Raw genomic sequence first — 22,789 nt, 5'->3', positions numbered from 1 at the left:
ACTTCTGACAGCTCTGCCAGCACCAGGCCTGCTGGGTTCCCTGGGCACACAACGGCACCGAAAGCTGTGGGGTTTTAATCTGAGTCTTTATTTAGTAGATTTATAAAAGACCTTTACATGAGAAATACAAAAATATGAAATAGGCTTTGAATCTTTTTAGGTAAAATTACCATTATTTTTTCAAGCTTTAGAACATGTAACCTGCACAGTTTGGCATCTTAGGTAAATTGCTCTCACACATTGTAAAAGTAGGAAAAAAACATCCTGTAAAGTATCTCCAGAAAAATAGCTGTACATACCCCATCATACATGGGGTATTACTAGCAATAATTTATTTAAGACACAATGGCACAGTCATACAAATTCTCACTTCCTAATTTCTCCTTTAATTAATTCCATTGAAAGATGCAGTATCACTTTCCTCTTCCAGTTGTTATCTGATGATTAAATATAAACACAAAACTGATTAAGACTGATTTGGCATGCTTCATACTTGTACCACGTGGATTTGATACCACTTTGTAGTAAAAATTAAATAAATATAAATACATTAAATAAATATATTGTAAAAGAACACCCCAGTTACATTAGAATTCAGCATTTCTTCATCCTAGCACACATGACACTCTGTCACAGCTTCAGGGCCAGTGTAAAGAAATACTGCACCTTTAACCACACAGGCTCCCATGGATGGAATTACCAGCCCACACACACAGGAAATGGGGTTCTACAGCTCTGTAGCACCCCTGAAACACTGCCCTGATTTCACCGCTCTGAACAGCTCTTGGTGCCTGCTTAGCTCTTTTTCCCAGGACTCATCTCACCCCTGGCTCTGTGGCTGTGGCTTTTTCTTAGCCCTTGAGGGACCTTTGCAGTTGATGAGTCACAGGCAGCTCCCAGCTGCCATTGGTGTTTGCTGCAGGTACTTGAGCAGATCTGTTCTCATACTGTGAGTTAAGTCAAGGATTGTTCAACCTGTTCTGCAAATACTGCTTCATATTAAACAAGTCTTTTTTTCAGAGTAGGAAAAACTTGAATTGGTGTTTCAAGTCAGTATTTTTTAAAACTGTTTCTGCTCAAGTATAAGAGCGTAACTTTCCAAAGTAGTACTGGTTAAACAGAAATGGTACTTTTCATACCATTTTTAGGATAATCATGAATGATTCCCTTTACAATCACTGTGGTGTGCCTAATGTGGCAGCAGTGCAATGGCAGGTTCAGATAATTTGCTACAACCAAAGGGCTCCTTTTGCACATCCCAGTCCCGAGTAATTATATCATTTCAATCACTAAATTTGATTTTTCTTTTGTAGTAAAACATCCGTTACAAAATCACGTACAGTACAGGGATATTGGGTGATGGTTCTATCCAGCTTTTGCTCTTCAGTTCCACAGTCTTGAAAACTTCCTTGGAGTCAGTAACTCCATCCCCAGGGTTCAGCGCTTTACCACTCGTGCCCTGAGCTCCACCATCTCCTGATCCAGCACAGCCACAGGGACAAGGCACTTTTTGGAAGCTTGGTTTCTTCAGAGAGAGAGAATTCAGCTCTTTGATCCCACTTTTCCCTTCAAAGGGTAGGCCTGTGCTTGGAATGTTGGTCCCAGAGAAGAAAGCTCCATCCCTCTCCTCTCAAAGCGTGTCTCCTGTAAGGCTCAGCTCTGCAGAGTCCTCAGCATAGTAATGCTGGAAGAGTCTTTCCTGGCAGCAGATGTGCATAGCGTGGTAGGTGTGCAGGAGCAGGCGAGGGAAACGAGCTGTGAAGTAACACACAAAATCATCTGGGATGGAGCCCAGGGTCTCCTGCACTTCGGGAGGCAGTTCCCTGTAATGGTGCTTCTGTGGAGGAAAACAGAAGAGGGAAAAGCTCAGTCAGAGGGTTTGTTCAAAAGCCTCTTGTAAACAGAGCTGTTGGTGCTCCTGGACACTGTAACCTCCTAGTGGGCTCTTGTAAAGGAGCTCAATACCTAAATCAGGGTCTGATACAGGCTGGCAACAACAGCAGCCAGAGGCAGGAACCCAGAGTGCACGAGAGGAAGAGACTCCTTTACCTTATTTCTCATCGCCCTCAGAAGGTCCCGGACAGAGCCACCTTTATAGGATCTGAATTTTCGAAGATCTGCAAGAGAAGCACATTTTTTTCTGTGTTGTGATGCAGTTTTAGGTGCTGGGGTGTATGTCTGCAGCCACAGATCCTTGTAGGTGTTTCAGTACATAAACATGTACTTCCATTTGAAGAAACATTTTACTGACAGGTAACAGTGATGTGCCAAAACTGAGACAGTGTTAGCCTTACTTTCCTGTCCCAGCAAACTGGGAACAGCAGGTAATTCCCCCTGTGACAAAATTCTGTCCATTACCTGTCTGAAGAGGAACAGTGATGTGCTCTCTCCAGTCCATTTTCACCACTTCTCTTCCACCTCTTTCTAACTGCTTGACTATTGGACCATCTAAAGATTCTTTCTCTATCCGGTCACTAACATCCTGGAAGAGACATTCAGATTATTTCTAGTTTTATTTCCAAGTTTTTCCCAGTGTTTTCAAATTGCTGCTTCTGGCCCATTACAGCTTGTCCTGGTAGTAAAGTTAGAATTCCACTTCACTCCATGACAGTGCTTGGGAATAGGATACAGAAGTTTCTGACATTATTTGTTTCACCCTCTTCCAAAGCCTTTTTAGCACAGAGGAGAAGATAAGTCTGGAAAGGATCTCAAGCCCTCAGCCACTTCCCACCCCACATCAGGATTCAGTGCTTGTTTACTCCTGTTCTTGAAAACCCTCCTGGCCATGTTCTCTGTGGGTACTGCAGCTGCTAGAGGAGACCTTCCTCCCACCAGCTGACCTTGGTAACATCAGCTCTGGCTCCCTCTGAAGGATCTGCTGTAAGACTAAGCCAATTGCTTAGGAGCTCCACCCAGGTTTTACAACTGGCCTGCCTCACTCCTCTCAGTAAGGCTGTGGATTCTGTGACCTCAGGCACGAAAGAGAGACTGAATTCAAGAGCTGAAAAGGCCCTGAGAACCGAGAGGAGAGAAAAGGTCATCACAAACCTGAAAGAACTGGAGCTGTTTTTCTAGACTCCAAAAGAAGGGGTGTTTGAGCACACAGCTGGCAGACGGCCGTTTCTGAGGGTCCATGTTTATCATCTGCTCTATTAAATCACGAGCAACAATGTCTTCTGCAAGGAAGAGTGTGCAAGCAAATTTACTTCTTTTATTTTCTCTATGTTCTTAGGCTGTAGTAAAATGTAAAATTTTGTAATTTTATAATATTTTGTACTTCAGAAATTCATTGTGGTCTCTACTTCCTCCTGTCCTGCTAGTTCAAGTGCTGCCCTCACAGATGTGCTGGGCAATCAACAGAAAGACTATCCAAGACTAAGAATATCAAAGTTCAGCTCTCTCTTCCTTTAAATACAGGAAATAACTTCACAATCAAGATTGCAGGGTTCCAAATTGTGTATTCCAGAGTTGCCCTGAGGCACTAACTCCAAGAACTTTAGCCCTTTACTTCAGGAGGACCTGAGGAGTACAGCTTTCATCTCTGCCAGGCTGGGAGTAACTGTGGGCCTTGGTTCTGTCACTGGTGCTGGTGTTCAGCAGCCTGGGCCCTCCCTGACCCCTGCAGTGCAGTCCTTACCGTGCCTCCCTGCCTCCAGAGCCTCCAGGCTGTATGCTCCCAGCAGGATGTTGGCTTGCCGCTGCAGGGACTTGCCAAAGGGATGGCCACCTTCAGACACCACGTAATAGAAGACACAGCCAGCTGAAAAGATGTCCACAGTGTATGTCTGCAAAGAAACAGCCTTCACTAGCACTGACATCTTTTCCCCCTGAAAGCTCAGATTCTCACAGGGTGGTTATTTGCATCTGAGAGCAGAAGGAAATTTTCCAACTTGCAGATTTGAGCTCAAGGCAGCCTGGAGGCCCAGGCACCAGGTGTGCCTATGTCAGGGTCTGCCTGGTCCTGGGCAGCCTGGGAAGGTGAGGACTTACAGGGTTCTCTTTGCAGTCTTCACTCAGCATCTCTGGGGCGATCCAGCCTTCAGTGCCCGGCACGCCCGAGCGGCGGCTGAAGCTGTGCCTGCCCACTGCCAGCTTCTTGCACAGCCCAAAGTCTGAAATCATGGCTTTGACTTTCCCATGAGCGTTGGGCATCGAGATGAGGATGTTGTGAGGCTTCAGGTCCCTGTGGACTGTGACAAACACCCATTTACCCACTCAGGCAGTCCCAACAATCTTTGTAAATTTTTAAGTGGACCTTTCACAAGGCTGAACCACCATTCATGAAACCAAAGACATAACTTCAAATTATTTTCACTGGTAATTTCTTTTTTTATTCCACCATGTTTTATATGACTTCTATCTAAAAACTTCAGCACCCTACACCAACAATAAGGACTTGCCTTAGTACTCCAAGGCTGCAGAATGTTGCAGGGACAAGGGCAATGTCAAATCATAGAACCACAGAATGGTTTGGGTCTAAAGGGACCTCAAAGATCATCTCATTCCATCTCCCCCGCCATAGGCAGGGTCACCTTCCAATAGGCCAGATGAACAGTACCAGACCAGTTGCTCTTTATTTTGCAGCTAAGCAAATGTAGTTCTCCATCCAGTCCTGAAAGGAGAGGCATTCTTACCAATATTCAGGGAGTGCAGATAAGCCAGCCCAGATGTTGTCTGCTGCAGGAGAGTGATGGGTTGTAAGCCATGGTGGCTGAAGGCCTTCTGCTCAACATACTGCAACAGAGAACCAGCACAGTCAGCCACAGCACTGCTTAGAAGCTGCATAAATAATAAAACCATGCACTTCACCCACCAAAAGAGATGTGACTGGATAATTTGTGCTAGCTGGTAACACACAGCAAAGAGCTTTTTTTTGGCTGAAGGTGATGATCTCTAAAGTCTCCTTCAGAGCTAGAATTCTGTATAGCACTGTGCTCCAGAAAGAAGAACAGTCTTCAAAGTCTGCAGGTAGGAGGGGAAGGATGACTAGAAGGGAGTCCTTCACAAGAAGTTAAAAATCAAAGGACAACAGCTTCTGTCCATAAATCAGTCCAGGGTTAGGGATGTCTTTCTACAGGTCTGAAAACACCCCTGTTCTAGGAACATGGAATTGTCACTGAGGTGACAGTGGGAGTAAATGGAACATCCCCAGTGCCAGGCACTTCAGCAACTTAAGCTCAAGGGAAGTGAAGGCCTTGCAGGGGGAAGGTGCTGCCCGGCCTGTCGGTCACCTCCTGCAGGGTGGCAGCGCACAGCTCGATGGCGATGTACTGGAACTGCCGGTCCCGCTCCGTGCAGAAGTAGCGGATCACGTTCGGGTGCTCGTCGGACTCGCGCAGCAGCTGCACCTCCCGGTCTGCGAAGCTGAAGCACTCGGGGAGAATCCTCTTCACTGCCACATCACGGTTATCAAAGGAGCCCCTGCAGCCAGGGAGGGAAGGCACAACAACGCTTCACACTCTGGAGCCAGAGCACGTACAGAAAACATGACAACAGAAGCCATTGCAGAGGCCAATGAAAGCATTTCCTGTGCTGGAAGCAGGTACATTTGGCCAGTAAACACTTCTTAGGGAAGTAAAGAAGTTTTTGCTGGTGAAGAAAATGCATGAAAATATTCCAGACACAGGCAAAAGGTTTCATATCTGTTCATAGTAGATGTGAGGGCTTTTATAAAAAAAAAATTAAAAGGACCTGATACAAACACAACATTGGTCTGTTTAATGCACACATTCTTTTCTACCTGTAGACAATTGTCCCTTCAGCACCATGTCCCAATACATCTTTAGGGTTAAACGAAATCTTGCCAACAGTCACTCGGTTTGCTTCTTCATCTGAACAAGAAAAGAAGAACAAGCACTGGTTTAAGATGGGGCAAGGCAGCCTTTTACAACTGCATGGACTTTGGGGCCAGTCTGTAAAAGTCTTTTAGTTCATGTTTAAATTTAACACATATGTGATCAAAAGAAATGAGTATGTCCACATTGGTACTTACTCTGAGTAGGCAAATAGCCTGTGGTGACCCAATGAGCCAACATCAAGTATCAAAACACATTTACACACACCTTATGGCTCATGGCTGTGAGAAATGAGTGGTTCTCAGCAGCCAAACTCTTTCTAAAAGCTGATGTTGCATTTAGGAAATGCTGGCTGACAGTGGAAGTGGGTTTATTAGCCTTTGAAGGGGCAATGAGTGCACAGGAAGACCAGGCAAGAAGATTGTGCTGCCTAATCCCCATTTCTTGAGTCCAGTTAATCATAATACGTGTTTTTATTTAAATGAGTATCTCCCTGGAATGGCTGCAAGTGACAGGAACACAATGCCCTGGGCAGCAGAAGCCCGCAGCTGGCTGTTACTGTAAAGGAACAATCCTGCTGAGGTGCAGGGCTCAGCCTGAATGAGGAAAATGGTTCTTTTCATCTTGCTGAGCTATGAATATCATCAATAACTATTCTATTGTACCATCACACAGACTGGGGAAATGAAAACACAATAAACCACACTAAGTCAACTTTACCTCCCTCTTCTTGCTCAGTGGAGAGGCAGCTCCCAACATCAGATGTGGAGATGTTGGAATAGGCAGAGTGGTTTGAAGCTCGGGGGGACAGGTTTGGGGTGCTGGCAGCTGAGCTCTCCGTCCGGCCGTACGACGCGTCCAGGAAATCTGCCTCGGGCGGGAGCTCACCGGGAGCACCAAAGGGCAGCTTCTGCTGCTGCAAGAGCTGGATCTTCTCTTCCAGCTGATGCTGCCTCTGCTGCTGCTGGTGGATACTCTGTGAGAAAGGATCTCAGTGAAGATTTGGCAGTCAGGTAATGCAAGGGAACTCTACAGCTACTGGGGAGCTACTTCGAAAAGGTGGGAGCCAAACTCTCCTGCCCTGTCCCTGCCAACCACACAGGTTGGGGAACATTCACTCACAATTTGTATTTCATTCTGGACTTCCATTACCAAGGTGAGAAATCACATGACTTGGTTAAAAAAGCTGTAACTAGGTTGACCAGGAGTCTTTAAACCACAGAAGGACAAAGGCTTTGATTCAAAACCTGGAAAACCTGAAGGTGGTTCAGGTGAGGAAGAGAGGAGCAAAGCCAATAGAGCTGAGATCATATCCAAAAAGAGTGATACCTACAAAAACCACAAGTGGTGGATGGAAAAGAAAACCTCTCTGGAGCTGACACATCGCCAGAGAAATCCCTGTTAAATCAGACTGGTGCCTTTGCCCCCCAGAGCACATTTGTGAAGAGGGAAATATTCCTGGAGTGTGTCACAACTCCTGTATAATTTCTGGGCTCTACAACATTTCTGATGCTCCCAACACTCAAAAGCACATCAAGCCAGGTCAGCATTACCATTGGGTAGGTGATGATAAAAGCCACCCAGCCCACAAGCAGGAAAGTGCTGAGGATGATTGTGGCCATGTCCTTCAGCATGGAGTCCACTGGAGCCTCTGGCCGCGGGATGGGCCGAGCCGGAGACTCCTCGATGTCCTTTGGAGCAGCTGGAGGCTCTTCTGTTGAGGAACCTTCAACAATGTCAATGACCTGAGGCAAAGAAAGCTCTGTTAGCTCAGTACCTCTGTGGGGAATGAGGCATTCATAGCCAGACTTTTTGCTATTTCATTTTTAGTCATTTCTAAACCTACCAAAGTCAAAGTTTGCATGTGGGGGGAAAAAAAAGCAGCAGAAAGCCTTAACTCTGAAACAAGGAATGACATTTCCTCATACCAGTGATTGTACGTGCTAAGTACATGAACATCTGACACAAAAAATGTGAAGTAATTCCATGCATTTTCACTCTGTATCCTTCCCCAACTTTCACTCCTTTATATTCTTCTCTCATGCAGTAAGAGAATTATTCTCATCACAAACCTCTTCGATAGTGGCTTTCTCAGAGTCAGCTGGAATCACATTTTCAGGCCTCTTTGGTAAGTTGCTTGGGAATTTCTCCAGGATCTTTGTGGGGGCAGACAATGGTGTTTCATGGTGCCCTTTAAATAAAACACATTTGTTGAAACAGAAAGTTGTCCTTTTTTAGGAAAGATATCCTTGATTGCAGCATATTTGCTGAAGAGTGAGAACATCACAAAACATGATGCTCATGTATGGAGCAGGAAAGAGAAAGGAGAGGGAAAATGGAAGGCAGAGGTCACTGAGAGCTGCAGAGGAACATGAGCTGCTTCAGGGAACTGCCTCACATGCAGGAGAGAGGGTATTAGCAAGGAAAGGGATCATGGGAAGAGAAAGATGGCACTTTAAAAAGCTGAAAGTTGTTACACACTGTCCCTGCCCCAGAGCTCCTGTTACATACATCACTCAATTATCACCAGTCATCACTTAAAACTGAACCTCAGACAGTTCCTCATTTTTGAAGAAAAATTGTAAATGCACTAAAAAGTCATTTCCAAAATTCAGGGACTTGGGACACACAGGACAGGCTGATAATTAATAAATATCATCTTCAGCCTCTGTGTTTTAATCCATTTCCAAAATGGAAAAAACATGACTGTCTGATCCATATGATGAGAATTAAGGTAACAGCATGCACAATAAAAAATCCAAACGGACCCAAATACAGTATTTACAGTAAATAATAAATTACTATACCCCTCTCTGAAGGAGGGGGCAAATAAGGAATAAATAACTTTCCACACAATGGAGCACTTCACCTGGTCACAGAATGGGGCAGGAGCCTTGGGAAAAACAGGAGGCAGGTGGATATGTAACACATTATTTTATATGTAAATGAGGATAAATTAGGCACTCCAACTAGAATTCAGTAATTATGGCCAGGCAGGGCCTCCCACACCTATCAGCAGCCAGTCATTCCAGTAGTTGAGCTTGTGCTTTTCCTTCAGCCTGCCCGAAAACTTGACATCAGTGCTGGGCGTGATCACGCACTCGCCGCTGTCCTCAATGGTGACTCCTTCTGTCTTTGGCCCCTCCAGCAAGGGAATGGCACTGCCACGGGGCTGCAGAGAGATCAGTGTTACAATTACTGTTACTGTGACCTTCCAATATTTAAATAGGCAACTAAATTTAAAAGCTGGAGGTCAAAATGGGTGGGCAAGCAAAGACTACTGGCAGCAAATTCACTGTGAGTAAACATGGCCATAATGCCCTTAGCAGCTGCTTCCACAGCCTTGGACATTGGACCTTTTCAGGGACATGTTGCCTGGGAGATGAGATTACTCTTTTTTTTGTTTTCCCCTACAGTTAAGCAGGATCTGTATTTCCTACCTGGCAGCCACAATGAGCAAAACAGAACTATGATGCAGTTTCCTGTCTGTGGGGAGTTACTTTCATGAGCAAACCAGCAATTTTAACATGAACCACAAAGCACCAACAACAGCAGTAACCTCAGGTCTGCTCCTGCCTGAGCCTGCCTGGCACAGTTCCTGGGGAGCTGCAGTTACTGCTCTGCAGCATTACAATCATTCTGGAAGTATGGTCTTGTATTCTGTGGTTGGTAATTGTTTCAGAAAACACTTAGTTTGCTATGCATTTGTTGATAAAAATCTCAAAACTCTCAAATTTCTGTAGATGTACAGTCTTCAGTGTTTTATTTTCTATTTTAATTTAATATAATTTTATGCACAATTCTATTTTAACCTCTCTTCCCAGCCCAGGAAAGCACTCATTTCAGAAAGGCACTTTCCCACCCAGCAGCTCCCCACTTACCACGACAGTGACTCCCTCGTGCACCATGGAGGGCGACGCGTACAAACTCGTGGAGTATTTCCCTACGTACAGGGTGGGGCTGCAGAAACACAGCCACTATTAGCAGCAGGCAAATGGAGGTATGAACATCTCAGCTAAAACCTGGGCAGCACAACCCTGCAGAACCAATGCAGGAGCTTCCCAAATTATCAGTATTTGTATCTTGAAAAGCTTTGATCTGTAAAATTATTTGAAGTACTGTACTGCTGTACTATGAAGCCTTTTTTTTTTAATAATGAAAGCATTGTCAGTTCATTATTCCAACACCATCGCTCATTAAACATAACTCATGTCCTGTTTCTGCATTTTTCAATAACTGGCATTTGCCAAAATGCTGTGCACCATTTTTATAGTGTGAAAGGCTTCACGTTAGGAAAACCAATTTAATTCCACATTGTGAGAAACTATTCAACATAGAACATCTGATAAAACTTAGGAATATACACTTTCTAAGTTTCTAAGTTTTTTTGGTTTGGTCTCTGACCTTACACACTAAAAGATCAAATATTATATAAAAGAACATCTGGAGAACTACAAATGCTTTTATGCATTCTTTTCATCACGCTGCAACTTGTAGCACAACCCTTAACTGTTCTGTTTAATGACAAAGCTCTCAAATGGACAGTGAGAACAGCAGAATCTCAGCTCACGTTAGTTTGCTCTTGGTCTCTGTTTCCTTTGGGAAGGGATATTTCCACTTGGTGATGTGTCCAACCTCCCCAGACATGAAGGTCAGGTAGCGCAGGGTCTCGATGCCCACGTTGGTGTGCAGGACTTTCCTCAGCCCCTCTCGCTGCCAGATGTAAAAGGCCACCACGGGGGACGCGTAATTCTGGATCCACAGCACGTCCCCAGACTCGCTGTCCACGGTCACCACCAGCCCGTCCCCGTTGGACACGAAGTGGGACATTTCTGCAAAGCACAAAGGTGTGGAGGTTACCTGGATTCTGCAGCTTTAACAGCGCACAGGAACAGCTCTGCGCTGCAGTCACCACCACACCTCTCACTGCACAGCAGCAGAGCAGCAAAGGCTCGGCCAGAACTGGGCAGACACAAGTCCAGCTGCCATTCAGGGGCATTGAGATCAGGTTGTGCACCACAGTTCAGATTTGCTGCCTCTGCTGCCATTTCTCACTGATTTTAAGGAATCACACCTTCAAGAGCTGCACCCTGCTGGACTCAATTTACTGGAAGCTACCCAACAGGCTTTAGATATTGCAGTATGTGATGGATAAAAATGGGCAGAAGTACATGCACCGCACAAAAAAATCAGAATATTTTTGCCTATATGCAAAACTCCACTGCAGGAGGGAGACAATTAAATTCTTACTGTATTTTATGTCTTCATCAGGCAAAGTAGCTGCATAATCAAAATAGGTGGCATTCCATCGCAGCTCCTTCTTTTTGGTGTCATACATTGTTATCGTGTACTCTGTTAAAAAATATACAGTCTGTGAAGCAAAAAAACCTATAAGAGAACAGAATCAATCTTCTCAAATCTGAGACACTCCTCAAACACCACACAGCACTCACTGCTGTCAGCATTTCATTTTCCCAACACTATTCCATGTAAAGGGACACATTGACAGAGAGGTTAAAGAACAAGTCTGTAACACTTATTCCTGTTTTTTCTAGCCAGCACCTCCATGGTGTTGGTCTAACTTTACCAGTTTACTTTATTTAGCACACTGCACTTGTGATGTCAGTGGATCTGCTCTATTTCCATCTTCTTTAAACACTTTTTTAAAAGCTGTGTGTTACAGAACAAACAGCTCACAGCTGATACTGGAATACACCATTAATTACAATATAAATGCCACTTTGTCAACAAGAAGAATAATGGACCCACTGCCAAAGTTTAAAAAACATTATCTCTCTGCTGTTGAAGTTAATAATTCTTTTGTGTACAGTCTAAAATCATAATTCACAAAAGTTTTTACAAGAAATAAACTTGAAAACCTGAACTGACCACAGGGTTATTTGTTATGAGCCTAAACTTCAAAAATCAGAATTTTCTTTTAAACTACAGGAAAAAAAAGCATATGACCTGTTCTCCCAAGATACAGGAGGGATGTTGATGGGCAAAGACTTTCTGCAAAAGAGGAAGTCAAGGTCTGCTGTTTCTCCCCGGTCATGAGGTCAACCACGTACCAAATATCCTGCTTTTTACCTGAAATCATAATTGAAGTCACATTACCATTCAGTTGGAAAATGTGCACTTTCATTCAGCTTTTCAGTCTTCTTTTTTCTTTGGTAGACTCATGGACTTAGCACAAATAAAGCATTTTTAATAAAACAGTTTTTCACAGTCAGGCTTAGGTTCATCGTTTAGCACAACTGGCCAATCCCAAATACTGACCACAAACCCCAAACCCAAATACAATATTTAGAAGAGTAAGTACTATTGGCTGAATGATTTTTTCACACACAAAATCTAACAGAGCTCTGAGTGCAGCAGATCCCAGAGCTCTCAGACGAGCAGACTGAAGTGCTCATGGTGAAAGACAGGAGGTGATAAAAAACAAGTGAGGGTCTGCACCTTACAAATTGCTTAAGGATTGTAATCTAAACATCCCACTCAAGACTATCTGAGCCATGGCCTTAAGAATTTCTTTGAAGTTAATAAATGTGTGTCATGTTTAGAAGCTTCAAATAAACATTTTTCTCTCATTTACTGGCAAGACATGAAGCAGAGAACCAGAAGGAGCTTTGGCCCTTCAGGAGATTTAGAAACCCCAATACTGAGCTCACTCTGATCTTCACATATTTTACTGTTGTGATAAGTAATAACTGTCCTTTCTTCTCCTTTTCTCCTCCCAAATCCATCTGCAATTAGAATGAGTCAGGATAGTGAGCAATAAATGTATTATTTGTACTATAAATGAACTGACTGTATGTCAGACAATGGAGGATGTCTAACTGTGGTGCAATGGGATTTCTAATTTTATCCTAATTATCAGGTAGTCAATGACATTTATGATCATAAGAAGATTTTAAGTAGAAGTTATATTTTGTTGGGAGACTGCATCTCAAGAAACAAAAGATCCCCATACAGGCATTTGACTGCTAAGATATTTACTCCTTCAGGAAAACCAATTGGTTTTAATCATCACACAGGAACTGCATTCTGTATTAATCAGATTTTCTGTTATCAGAAAGATTTATGAAAAATCATAATTAATACCCAAAATAAGGCCTATTTCCTTCAGTCTGCCTGGCAGTCTTTACATTTTGTAGTTGCTGAACATCTTACAATCTAAAGGAGATAAAATTTGAGCTCACCCATGTACAGGATCCCATCAGAACTGCGACAGGGAGATGCCTGCACCAGCTCTGGGATTGTAAATGGAAGTTTCTAGGGGAAAAACAAACAAACAAGCAATAATTGTATTGGTTATTTCTATTATTACAATATCTGAGAATCCAGCCAGAATAAATACTAAAATATTTAGCAATGCCCAAGTTCCTAAGGGAAATCATAGCAACTAAGAAAAAAATCTTGTAGGAAGCCAAGCATTTTATCTGATTATCACCACAAAGTTTAAAAATGAAAGTCAAGCATTAGGCAGTAGCTATGGCCTACATGGATTGGTACTAATTTGAAAGGTTCAGCATTTTTGTTTGCTTACTAAATCTTATAAAGACTCTCTAAAGGGGTTAGCACAGAGCATTTATTAATCCTGGTTTTAGAAATGTGTCTGGGGAGAGTGACAGATCTGATTGATGTTATTTTGGGTACACCTTTCCCTTCAAATCACACAGAGATTATTCAGAATTTGGATAGCAAAACATAAATTTAATTTTTAATTAACATTATTTTAGCAAATAACAGAAAATTCGTACATGGAAACAAGATGTGGTGTTGATATTTTCAAGTAGAAATAACTTCCTGACAATTACAAGGTGACAACATTCTGCTCTAACAAAATAAAAGTATGTTTTCCTTCTGCAAAGGCATGAGATTGACTGGGGCAATCTTTAGGAGAGAATTTAAAAATACACTTACAGTTAAGCCTTCACTGTTCTTGCCACCAAGCGTGTACAAACTGCCATCATTTGGGTCTGGAAGAAATGCTGGCCTAGGATTTAAGCAGCAATTTTAAATGATAAAATGCACTGTGCTTCTCAGAGAGCAGGAAAGAAACTGTGGTCAGTGCTGGCTTTACAGAGAAGCTCATCTGACATTAAATTTTTTGAAGTTTAATTTATTAACTGTGAAAATTTAAAAATATAAGGAAGTTTCAGAACTGATAAAACATAAGACCCTTAATGAATTTGAATGCACAAAGATCCAAATGTGGCAGGCAATGACTCAGGTGAAAGCTTTTAAACTAAACCCACAAGCTCTTAAAATGACACAGATTTAGAACAAACCCAAATAAATAAACAAAACCAGAGAGCATAAGGAAGGCAAGAAACAATGAAAGAGTTTCCAGAATTAAGTAAATTTCAGAGGTAAAGGGATCCCTACACCCAAACTACACAAAGACTCCAAACTCACTCAAATCCTAATGTCTATGGATCTATGAACAAAAAAATAAAGGATGCCACCACTGACTTCAGAGACAAAGTTCAAGCCCCACATTTTCTAGCTAAATGTGAAGCTGCTGCAGGGACCAATCTAAATTTACAGCTTAAGGATGTCATTTGCAGATTCTGGTGGTGGTGGTGGTGGTTGCAGTTTCCTGTGTTTCAGTTTCTAATCTGTTTGAGGGGTCTAAGTACAGAACCCAGCATCAGTCCTGGCTCTGTCACTTCCCACCTGCCACTCGTGGCACAGCTCACAGCCCTGATGTCCCAACCCAGCAAGGGCTCCAGAGAACAGGCTGCAGACAGGTTGTTTCTTCTTAGCTATTATATGTAGCTAATTCTATCCTTTTACCTGTTCCCCATGCCACCTTAAATGGCCTTCTGCAAGGTGTGCAGCTTGTCTAGAACACAGATGGCTTTGGTTCAAATTAAACCAAATTTCAAGATGTTAGTGAAAATTGAACAAGCTGTAAATGAGATAAAGGAAACAGACTTACTCTTCCACATGGATTGGCACCTGGAGGACAGGATCTGCAGACACAGAAAAAGAAAAAGTCAAAATACTAGCAATTCAATCCCTTGAACTCACCAGATACAGGATCAAGTCAGGCCTGCAACATCTTGCTCCTTTTAGAAAGGCTGATTCACAGTTTGAAAGTAAACTCAGCAGCCTCCTCTTGTTCCTGGAACTTGGTTCATAAAATGGAAAACTACAAAGCACTTGAGAAAGTCTTCTGAAGTCCTTTGTTTGGTTTTACCAACACTAAATACCTCAAAATTCCTGAGAGCTTACAAAATCCTAAATCACAGGATTTTCACTCCTGATGCAAACACCATAGAGGTATCCTGATTTATAAGACATACTCTACAATTTCCTAGACAAACATGTGCTTATTAATGGGTATACTGGCAGAAAATACCTCAGAAGCCAAGAGGATGCAATCCTCTAAGTATCTCCACTTCCACAGGGAAAATCAAACTCCACTGGAAAAAGTCTGAGCAAGAGGATGAAAAATGACCAAGCAAACATTGTTTTTCACCTCTTCTGTCCCCATGCAAACATCATGATGCAATAGGAAGGAAATAAGAACAAATACACTGATGTTTTGACAGCCTTTGACTGGGAAACTGCCACAGATTCTGGGCAGCCTGAGTGTACTGGGATATCTGCAGAGCTAAGCAAGGCAAGGACAGGAAATTCAGGGCTCAGTACCCAGGGCTTACAGAGTCTGCACCACTCTGCAGGGCATGGCACCACACCAGCTGCTGGGTTTGATGGCAATGGCCTGCAAGGATGACCTGGTTTTACAGGGATTAAAAACTCATAACCCCCTACCCAAGCAGATCTCTGGCTGCAACACAGCTGAAAGCAGCAGCCACCCAAAGAAGCACATTTAATGCCAGAGACAGAAAGAAAGGAGGATATGAGGGATAACAGTACAGTTATCTTTATTTCATTGATTTCTTCCTACAACAGTAAACATTCTCAAAGCAGCTTTGTTCAAAACATAACCACATGTAATTTTTTTCTCTTCAAGCCTAAAAAATGTTCCAGGATACATTCCCAAAGGTGTCAAAATAAACTCCATTTAATTCATTGAGAACCCAAACACACATCAAAGACCATAAGAATAATTAACATTCAAACAAAGGAGCTTAGCGACTCATCTTCTGTATCTGTCTCTATAGACCAGGCTGCTTAGTCAGACCTTTTATTGCATTAACTGCATCAAGCAATTCATTTCTATCCCTTGTGTGAAGAAACTGGTTTCAGGATATGTTGGGAGGGACCCCCCCTCACTGATTATATGTCAATTATTCCTCAGTGTTTGCTTGAAGTATTCCACATGCTTTATAATATCTAATACAACACATGGTGATTTACATCATCAGCGCTCCATCCCTAGGGAAAAGCAAGAAAAAAGCATTTTTTGCCCATCACATACAGTGGATTGATTTGAGCTGAGCTGCTGGGTTGAACTACTAAAGGCAAACTGAGACCAAGTTGATAGGCTCAGGGTATCCCTAAATCTGGCTGAAATTACCTAAAAGAAGAGAGACATTAAAGACCAAAGGCAAGAGGTTTTGTAATCACAAATGCTTCATGGGAAAGGAATGCTCAGTTTTGTGAAAGAAACAGCATCATGAATCAGAGCAAGTGACACCTGGCTCAGAGCAAGCAACACCTGGCTCAGCTAAGTAAGATTTTAAACACTACAAGCATTGCTAAAGGCAAAAGCCAAATAAACTTTGTAAGTCTCCTGATGAACTGATTACACTGAGAGTGTCTTACATGGTAAGAAAATAAACTCTCACCTGTGGTGACAGTGACCACTGTGAGACAACAGCATCTCCACCAGCAGCACTGGAGAAACTCTTTCCTATTCCTAAAAATGACCTCAAATGATCACTAGGAGTAACAAAGCTGCACAACTTGTTTTTGAAGTGACTGCATATTTATTGTTTAAGTATAACAATGCAGATTTTCTATAAAATCACTTCCTAGTCAATCTGGGCAAAATGTAAGACTAACTAATATAAATAGTTTCTTGTCAGAATAATCTTCAGAAATGTTTAATTTTAATTAGAGGACTGTTTTTTCTCTGAATTAAATGGTGGTGTGAATTTATATGAAATTACAGTGTAAAACCACTACAATCTGAATCAATCTCCAACTTTGCTAACTCCAGTTACTGGCAGGACACCTCAGCAGACCAACAGGGAGTGGGATTGCCTCAAATACCTCAGTATTTCAGGGGTCTCTCGAACAACACTGAGGAAAACGTGAACAATTACAGGAAATTTCAAAGATAGATTATGGTTTGTCCATGACATTTGCAGGAGGAGCCTGGTTAGTCATGCTTCCCTAGAGCTCCCTCTCTATCCTGAAAATACAGTGGAGAGGAGTAATACAGCAAAGCATTTTTGGGCTAATAGCTTGTTTTTACTTAATTTTCTAAGACTGTGCAATCTATTTTTATCAACCAAAATAAAGTGTTCCCCTCTGATGCAGTTAAAGATCTGAGAACTTTTGCATGGTTTTGTTGACCACGCAGTACCACAACAGTGAAAGGACACACACAGGTATCTGTGCAATAATTACTTGCATTGAGCTTTTATCCCTCAGCTTGTATTTCTGAAAGCTGCTGGGAAAATGTCACTTAAAGCAGTTTCCAATATCATCAATAAATGTCTTCTACACTTTAAAAAACAATGCCAGAAGTCTCATGAATGTCTCTGTTTTGCAGTGCTTTTCTGAAGCACTGCTGCCTATCAGATGACATGGAGGAGTCTTATGGCAATCCCAAGCTTTTCAGTGTGTACAGAAGCATCACTGTCATGAAAGTCCTTGAACTTCTCTTTAGTACCGTGTGTTCAACATCAGGTACTTCATCAGAAATGAAAAAATTCCTGCTTTCATTTGATTTCTTAGTAACTGAAACTCAATTTATGAGCAAAGATAAAAAGCTAGTAGATAGAACAGATTAAGTTATAACAAAGCAGCAGGAATTTTTTTAGTATTTAGTGGCACATGAACCAAAACACTGATTGTTCTGATGGCATCCTACACCCTGAAGTGTTGTGTATGAATTGTTAGAAAGCTTTTACGGACTTCTGATTCATTTCCACGTATAAGGCTCTTCACAAGGATGGAGGAGTTAGTTTTCTAAAGTGAAAGGAATTCTCCTGTCACTACTAGCAATATCCACCTGGAAAGACAGGCTGTGGAAAGCCATTTTTCTACATTTTCAGTTACTGAGGTGGTGTAAATTTTCTTATTTTCTTAACACTTTCATGATCTTGAACCCAGGCTGTGGCTCTGCAGAGATCCTTTGAAGACAGACAATAAACTCTTCACATTCACTTTCATGTGGTTTGGGACCTGTTCCAACCTCTATTTCAAAGTTTGTTTTGAAATAAGAACTTACTCTGAGATAAAAAGAGAATCTTAGTTCAGTTAATTGTTGCCAGTTCTTACGATAGTTTTCATATGCTTGAACACAGACCAGCAAACGAGTGAGCCCTCTTGTGACTGAAGTCACCTTTTGCTCCACAAGGGACCAAACAGAAAAAGTTCTTGTGAAAGTCAGAGCACTGAGTCCTCCTCTCCTCTCCAGCTGCTACCCACTCAAGTGTTGACATGCTGGGACTGAACCACGTCACCCTGCTTTCAAAACTCCCTGCTGGAACTGGGAAAGTCCCTCTAACAGGCCTGATGTGTTCCAATACCAACAGTGGTGACAACCACTGAACAAAGCAGCAACTATTCGGTACTGGAACGCAAGCTGGACAGAAAATGTGATAAAACTGAAAAATACATCTTCCTCTCCCTCAAGCTTCCATCCCATGTAGCAGGGAAAAGCCAAATTCTTGCAAGGTCCTAAGAAAGCTTTTTCCACTTTCTAGACTAAGCAAACAGATGTCAAACCAACTCTGGAGCATGGTAGGGGTGAGTTAGGAAGCAGGACACCATCCTGTAAATATCTCCAGTGCTGGAGAGAAGATGAGTTTTCTATAGATATTTCCATGGCTTTCCCATTTTTTATTTTTCCTGCAGTCTCCACTAAGACAGATTATGTTACTGATTCCTACATTAAAAACCTGCAATTCAGCACACACCAGCTTTATCTTTCTGAACTGGTAACACAGCCTCTGTTAGAAAAAAAATTGTAAAATAGCCTTGTTAAGGGGAAAAAAAAGGAGATTGATCCTACATTATAAAGATTTATTCTAGAACTCTAAGTGTTTATTTACAAGTACAGCAGTTATTAGAAATCTGTTAACATAATGTCTGCCCAGTAATTTGGTAACTTAGTTGGCTCTATTCCACTTCCCCAAAATGAACATTTTGACCTGGCAGCAGGGAGATGTCCCAATCCACTTTTGGTTGCATCATGGCCAGAATATATTTGTGAGTGGGCAGAAGTTGAGTATAACAGGTTTCAGATGGTTCTGACCCACACTTTGCATACATAAATGAAAAAAGCCTTATGAAACTGTACCCATACACTAAATACAATGCATTTGACTTTTCTCCATATTTCACAAATACATTGTAAGATAAATTTGCCCTTTGCCCAGACTCTGAGTATTTTTAACATACAAGATAAAGATAAAGATAAAGTTGCATGTTGTCATCACTGTAACGTGCCCTTAGCGCCAATGACTGGAAAGGAGAAGTGGGAGGCTGAAACAGTGAGTAAGTCACTGCTCCACTGGAATGAGCTGGAAAAAACGGTTTCCTGCCCTGAGGCCCTACCACAAAGTCTGGGCTAACGGGCCAATTTAAACCCGTCCTCATCTGCTGCTGCAGGGACAGCAAATGAGGCTAGAGACACAAACTGCTCTGGAATTGCTGAAAACAGTACTGTTCTACAACTGTTTTGTTTTGCCAATCCTTATTAATTTACAGCTATGCACAAAGATATTATTTCTTGCGTGGGAAAAATCACTGTTACTACAGCAGGATCTACAGACCTCAGACTTGCCCTTTAAAATCTGTATATTGAATCCCATAAATAGATAGAATCTTTATATCTTTGTCTTATCATAAGAGCCCTCTAAAATCTACAGGTTATGAGTGAGGTGTAGGAAATCAAAACCTTTTAAGTTGATTGTGGGCCATCATTTTTTTGACTGCTACAAAGAACTGAAGATCATAACAAAATTTCTGCTGGCTTTAAATGAGGATCCAAATCTGCATATATTAAATGTTCTTCTGGCAAAATACTTTAAATTAGTTCTTAAGGGAAAGCTTTTAAGGAGCTGGTGAATTAAAAAAAAAAAAAAAAAAAAAGAGAAATGCCTTTGAACAATACAACAGGACAGAGAGAAGAGGGGAACAGTCTGCCCAAGAGTACAGCTTGAAACACTGCAGCCTTAGCATCTCAAATTCAATATTATGTTCAATAAACCAAGCTCTTGAGTTAACAGATACATACAAGGTGAGTTTTACAAAGATGTGAGGGAACAGCACAGTCTTAAAATCACACTCGTAAAGCTCACACTGAAATCAGAACTGTGAAATAAAACAGCATGGAGGAAAGCTTTCTCCAGATTCTGCCTTGCCAACAGGTTCTCATGACCATCTCTTTCTCTGTCCACTTGCATGTAAACACAAATCTGAAGGGCTGTACCTTTCAAAGAGGTCTGTAGGAAATGACAGAAGTTGGTTTATTTCCATCAGTTTTGGGAAAGAGGTTTCATCCTAAGGAACCTCACTTACTGAGGATGCTGACCAAGTATCCTGCTAGTGGCAAGTGCAGAAAAGGTGGGAGCCCACGGGAGCCTGTCCCACTGTCACTGAGGGTGACAGCTCCTTGTGTTGATCAGGGGTGGCAGCAAGAGCCTCATTCAGGCACTGATGTGAAATGGGAGCCACAGCCTTTCCAGAGGGTGCCTTCAACACCAGCTGTTTGTGTGGGGTCACAGCACAAGCAAAGGAGCCTCTCAGAAATTACAGGGGAGGAGGAATATGGGTTTTTCTCTAAACTTTCCAACCATTTGCCAGCTTTCCAAGGCCCAGGAAATGAGCAGCCTGCTCACTGAAAAATCCTGAGAGCTGCCAGAAAACAAGACCCATTGAAGCCAACAGGAAATGAAGATTTTAAGCACCCTCAACAAGTAAGTCCAGTCTCATCACATATAACCACAGGGACACAGCTTATTTCTGACAGTGGAAAGTCCTATTCCTAGCTGACCTAGTTTTTGCCTGCTTTATGGGCAGCACAACTATTCTGACTGCCTTTCTTGTCAGCACTCCACAAAGGAAGGAAACCCAAACATGTTATTGTGGTGATAATCACTGGCTCATTTACTCCACACACCTAAGATAAGCTTCAGTGCTAAATGAAAACAAGCCACACATAGCAAGATATTCATGTTTGTTTAAGCACTGCTGATAATGAACATGGCCTTGGTTTTTTCCCCTAATGAAAATAAAATGTACCTGAATTGCCCTTTGTTAAATACCTTGCTGCTCAAGTGCAGTAATAAAATGTTCCCTTCCTGGTGAGTGCCACTGCAGTGCTCCAGGTGACCTCCACAACTTCTCAAAGCACCTGAGCTACAACACATGGTTTATCTGCTGTAATCAGGGTAAAATGGCACCTGCAAGAGCAGTGTTTGCAGTGCAGGCAGCTTCCTGCCAGGTAGTCTCTGTTACAGCACCAGCATGTTGCTGACAGAGTGCATCCATCTACTGTGTTTATACACTAATATGAATAATGAATTCTGCACTATTAGGACTCTCCAGGGGTTCAGCACAGAAAGCTGAATGGGCTTTCATTTGTTTCCAACACTGTCTTGTCTGTTGGGCCTCCCTCCCACCAACAAATACAGATTTGCAAAAAACTAAATAAACCCCCTCCCATTACAAATTCAGTGACCAATTTATATGTACAGGCCCTTGTTCCATGTCCACTTAACTCAGTTAACTCAGGAGGCATCTTGGAACACTGATACCTACCACTAATTCTTCTTTCATTGATCCCTGTGTGTTGCCCTATTACACAGAAATAAACTAAGGAGCAATAAGTGCTTTGCAAAAATTGAGTGAGCACAACTCATGTACATAAGATGCAGAAGTTAACAGCAGAGAGGAAACAAGAAGTTCCATAAAACTAGATTATCCAGTCTGGCAGTTCTACAGAACCAACAGGAGTTTTGCAACAATTCTTTTTTAAACAAGGGAAGTTCCTTGAGCAACACACTCTGATCAAGATCATTTTCATTACCAAAATGTGTTAATTTCTTCTTCAAAAAACCTTTTGCCACTTACTAAGTGTGGCTGCAGAGCAATGCCAGTTGTGATACCCTTCTAGAAGATGACTAGGCAGGGTATGTTTGTGCCACTGGAATGACAAAGAGACCAGCAAGTTTTTCTTAGCCTACAGCAGCACTAAACTGGGAAGCTGACAACCTGCTTTTAGGCAGGGCTGTTTAGGAAAAGGAGGGGTCTAAATTTAAACAGGAGATGGGAGAAACCAAGATCCTTCAAGAAAATACTTGGCTTAGCCTTTTCTACTCTAAGAGCTACAGAAGCCTTCTTTGCTCATTTAAAAAGTTAACTTTTTGTCTGATAGATCTGCTTTAAAATACAAATGGCTTCACAAAGAAGAACCACTGCTTGGTACTGCAGACACCAGATAGGCACAATCCATTTCCCACCACTTCAGCTCACCTACTAAACTGACAGGCTTAAAAACAGAGGACAGAATGATGCAGTCACTGACTCCTTCCATTTGACCCTCTAATTTATTTCCAGAAGTGAAGGTGCTACTATCACCTCTGCCATACATAATCAGAGTCCCACTAAACAAAATTTGCTAATTTTGCTTACAAATACTAAATTTTTCATAAAGACAGAACTAGCCCTGCTCAGTAATTAAAATTACAAAATCATTTCCGGTCACTGAACAATGTTAAATTCCTTTATACAAGTGCAGTTCTTTTATTTAAAAAACTGTGTGTTCCTAAATATCTGTTATGGAAAAATCCCCAAGGTTTGCACGATATGCACTGCACCAGAGAATGTAGGGTATT

General features: G+C 42.0%; 1 protein-coding gene across 2 annotated transcripts in view; it reads right to left on the bottom strand.

Moving 5' to 3' along the window:
* Positions 1 to 69: 69 nt before the first annotated feature.
* ERN1 (endoplasmic reticulum to nucleus signaling 1) overlaps positions 70 to 22,789 on the bottom strand; it is a 32,489-nt gene continuing 9,769 nt past the window's right edge. Inside the window, exons 3-22 of one of the 2 annotated variants that reach the window (XM_041485687.1) lie at positions 14,743 to 14,776; positions 13,722 to 13,794; positions 12,998 to 13,070; positions 11,763 to 11,885; positions 11,046 to 11,147; positions 10,366 to 10,627; positions 9,677 to 9,755; positions 8,805 to 8,967; positions 7,868 to 7,986; positions 7,349 to 7,540; positions 6,516 to 6,771; positions 5,741 to 5,831; positions 5,232 to 5,421; positions 4,635 to 4,734; positions 3,991 to 4,190; positions 3,638 to 3,785; positions 3,049 to 3,176; positions 2,359 to 2,482; positions 2,050 to 2,117; positions 70 to 1,837 (exon numbers count right to left, since the gene is read on the bottom strand). In XM_041485687.1, coding sequence (XP_041341621.1) covers positions 1,631 to 1,837; positions 2,050 to 2,117; positions 2,359 to 2,482; positions 3,049 to 3,176; positions 3,638 to 3,785; positions 3,991 to 4,190; positions 4,635 to 4,734; positions 5,232 to 5,421; positions 5,741 to 5,831; positions 6,516 to 6,771; positions 7,349 to 7,540; positions 7,868 to 7,986; positions 8,805 to 8,967; positions 9,677 to 9,755; positions 10,366 to 10,627; positions 11,046 to 11,147; positions 11,763 to 11,885; positions 12,998 to 13,070; positions 13,722 to 13,794; positions 14,743 to 14,776 — 2,732 coding nt within the window. In that variant the 3' untranslated portion in view covers positions 70 to 1,630. Of the gene's footprint in view, positions 1,838 to 2,049; positions 2,118 to 2,358; positions 2,483 to 3,048; positions 3,177 to 3,637; positions 3,786 to 3,990; positions 4,191 to 4,634; positions 4,735 to 5,231; positions 5,422 to 5,740; positions 5,832 to 6,515; positions 6,772 to 7,348; positions 7,541 to 7,867; positions 7,987 to 8,804; positions 8,968 to 9,676; positions 9,756 to 10,365; positions 10,628 to 11,045; positions 11,167 to 11,762; positions 11,886 to 12,997; positions 13,071 to 13,721; positions 13,795 to 14,742; positions 14,777 to 22,789 lie in introns of those variants that run through there. The other variant, XM_041485688.1, reaches the window with a different exon arrangement.

The sequence above is a fragment of the Pyrgilauda ruficollis genome, unplaced genomic scaffold (genome assembly GCF_017590135.1).
Source record: "Pyrgilauda ruficollis isolate IOZ18807 unplaced genomic scaffold, ASM1759013v1 scaffold72, whole genome shotgun sequence".
Taxonomy (NCBI): domain Eukaryota; kingdom Metazoa; phylum Chordata; class Aves; order Passeriformes; family Passeridae; genus Pyrgilauda; species Pyrgilauda ruficollis.
This window is presented reverse-complemented; position numbering and strand designations above follow the sequence as displayed.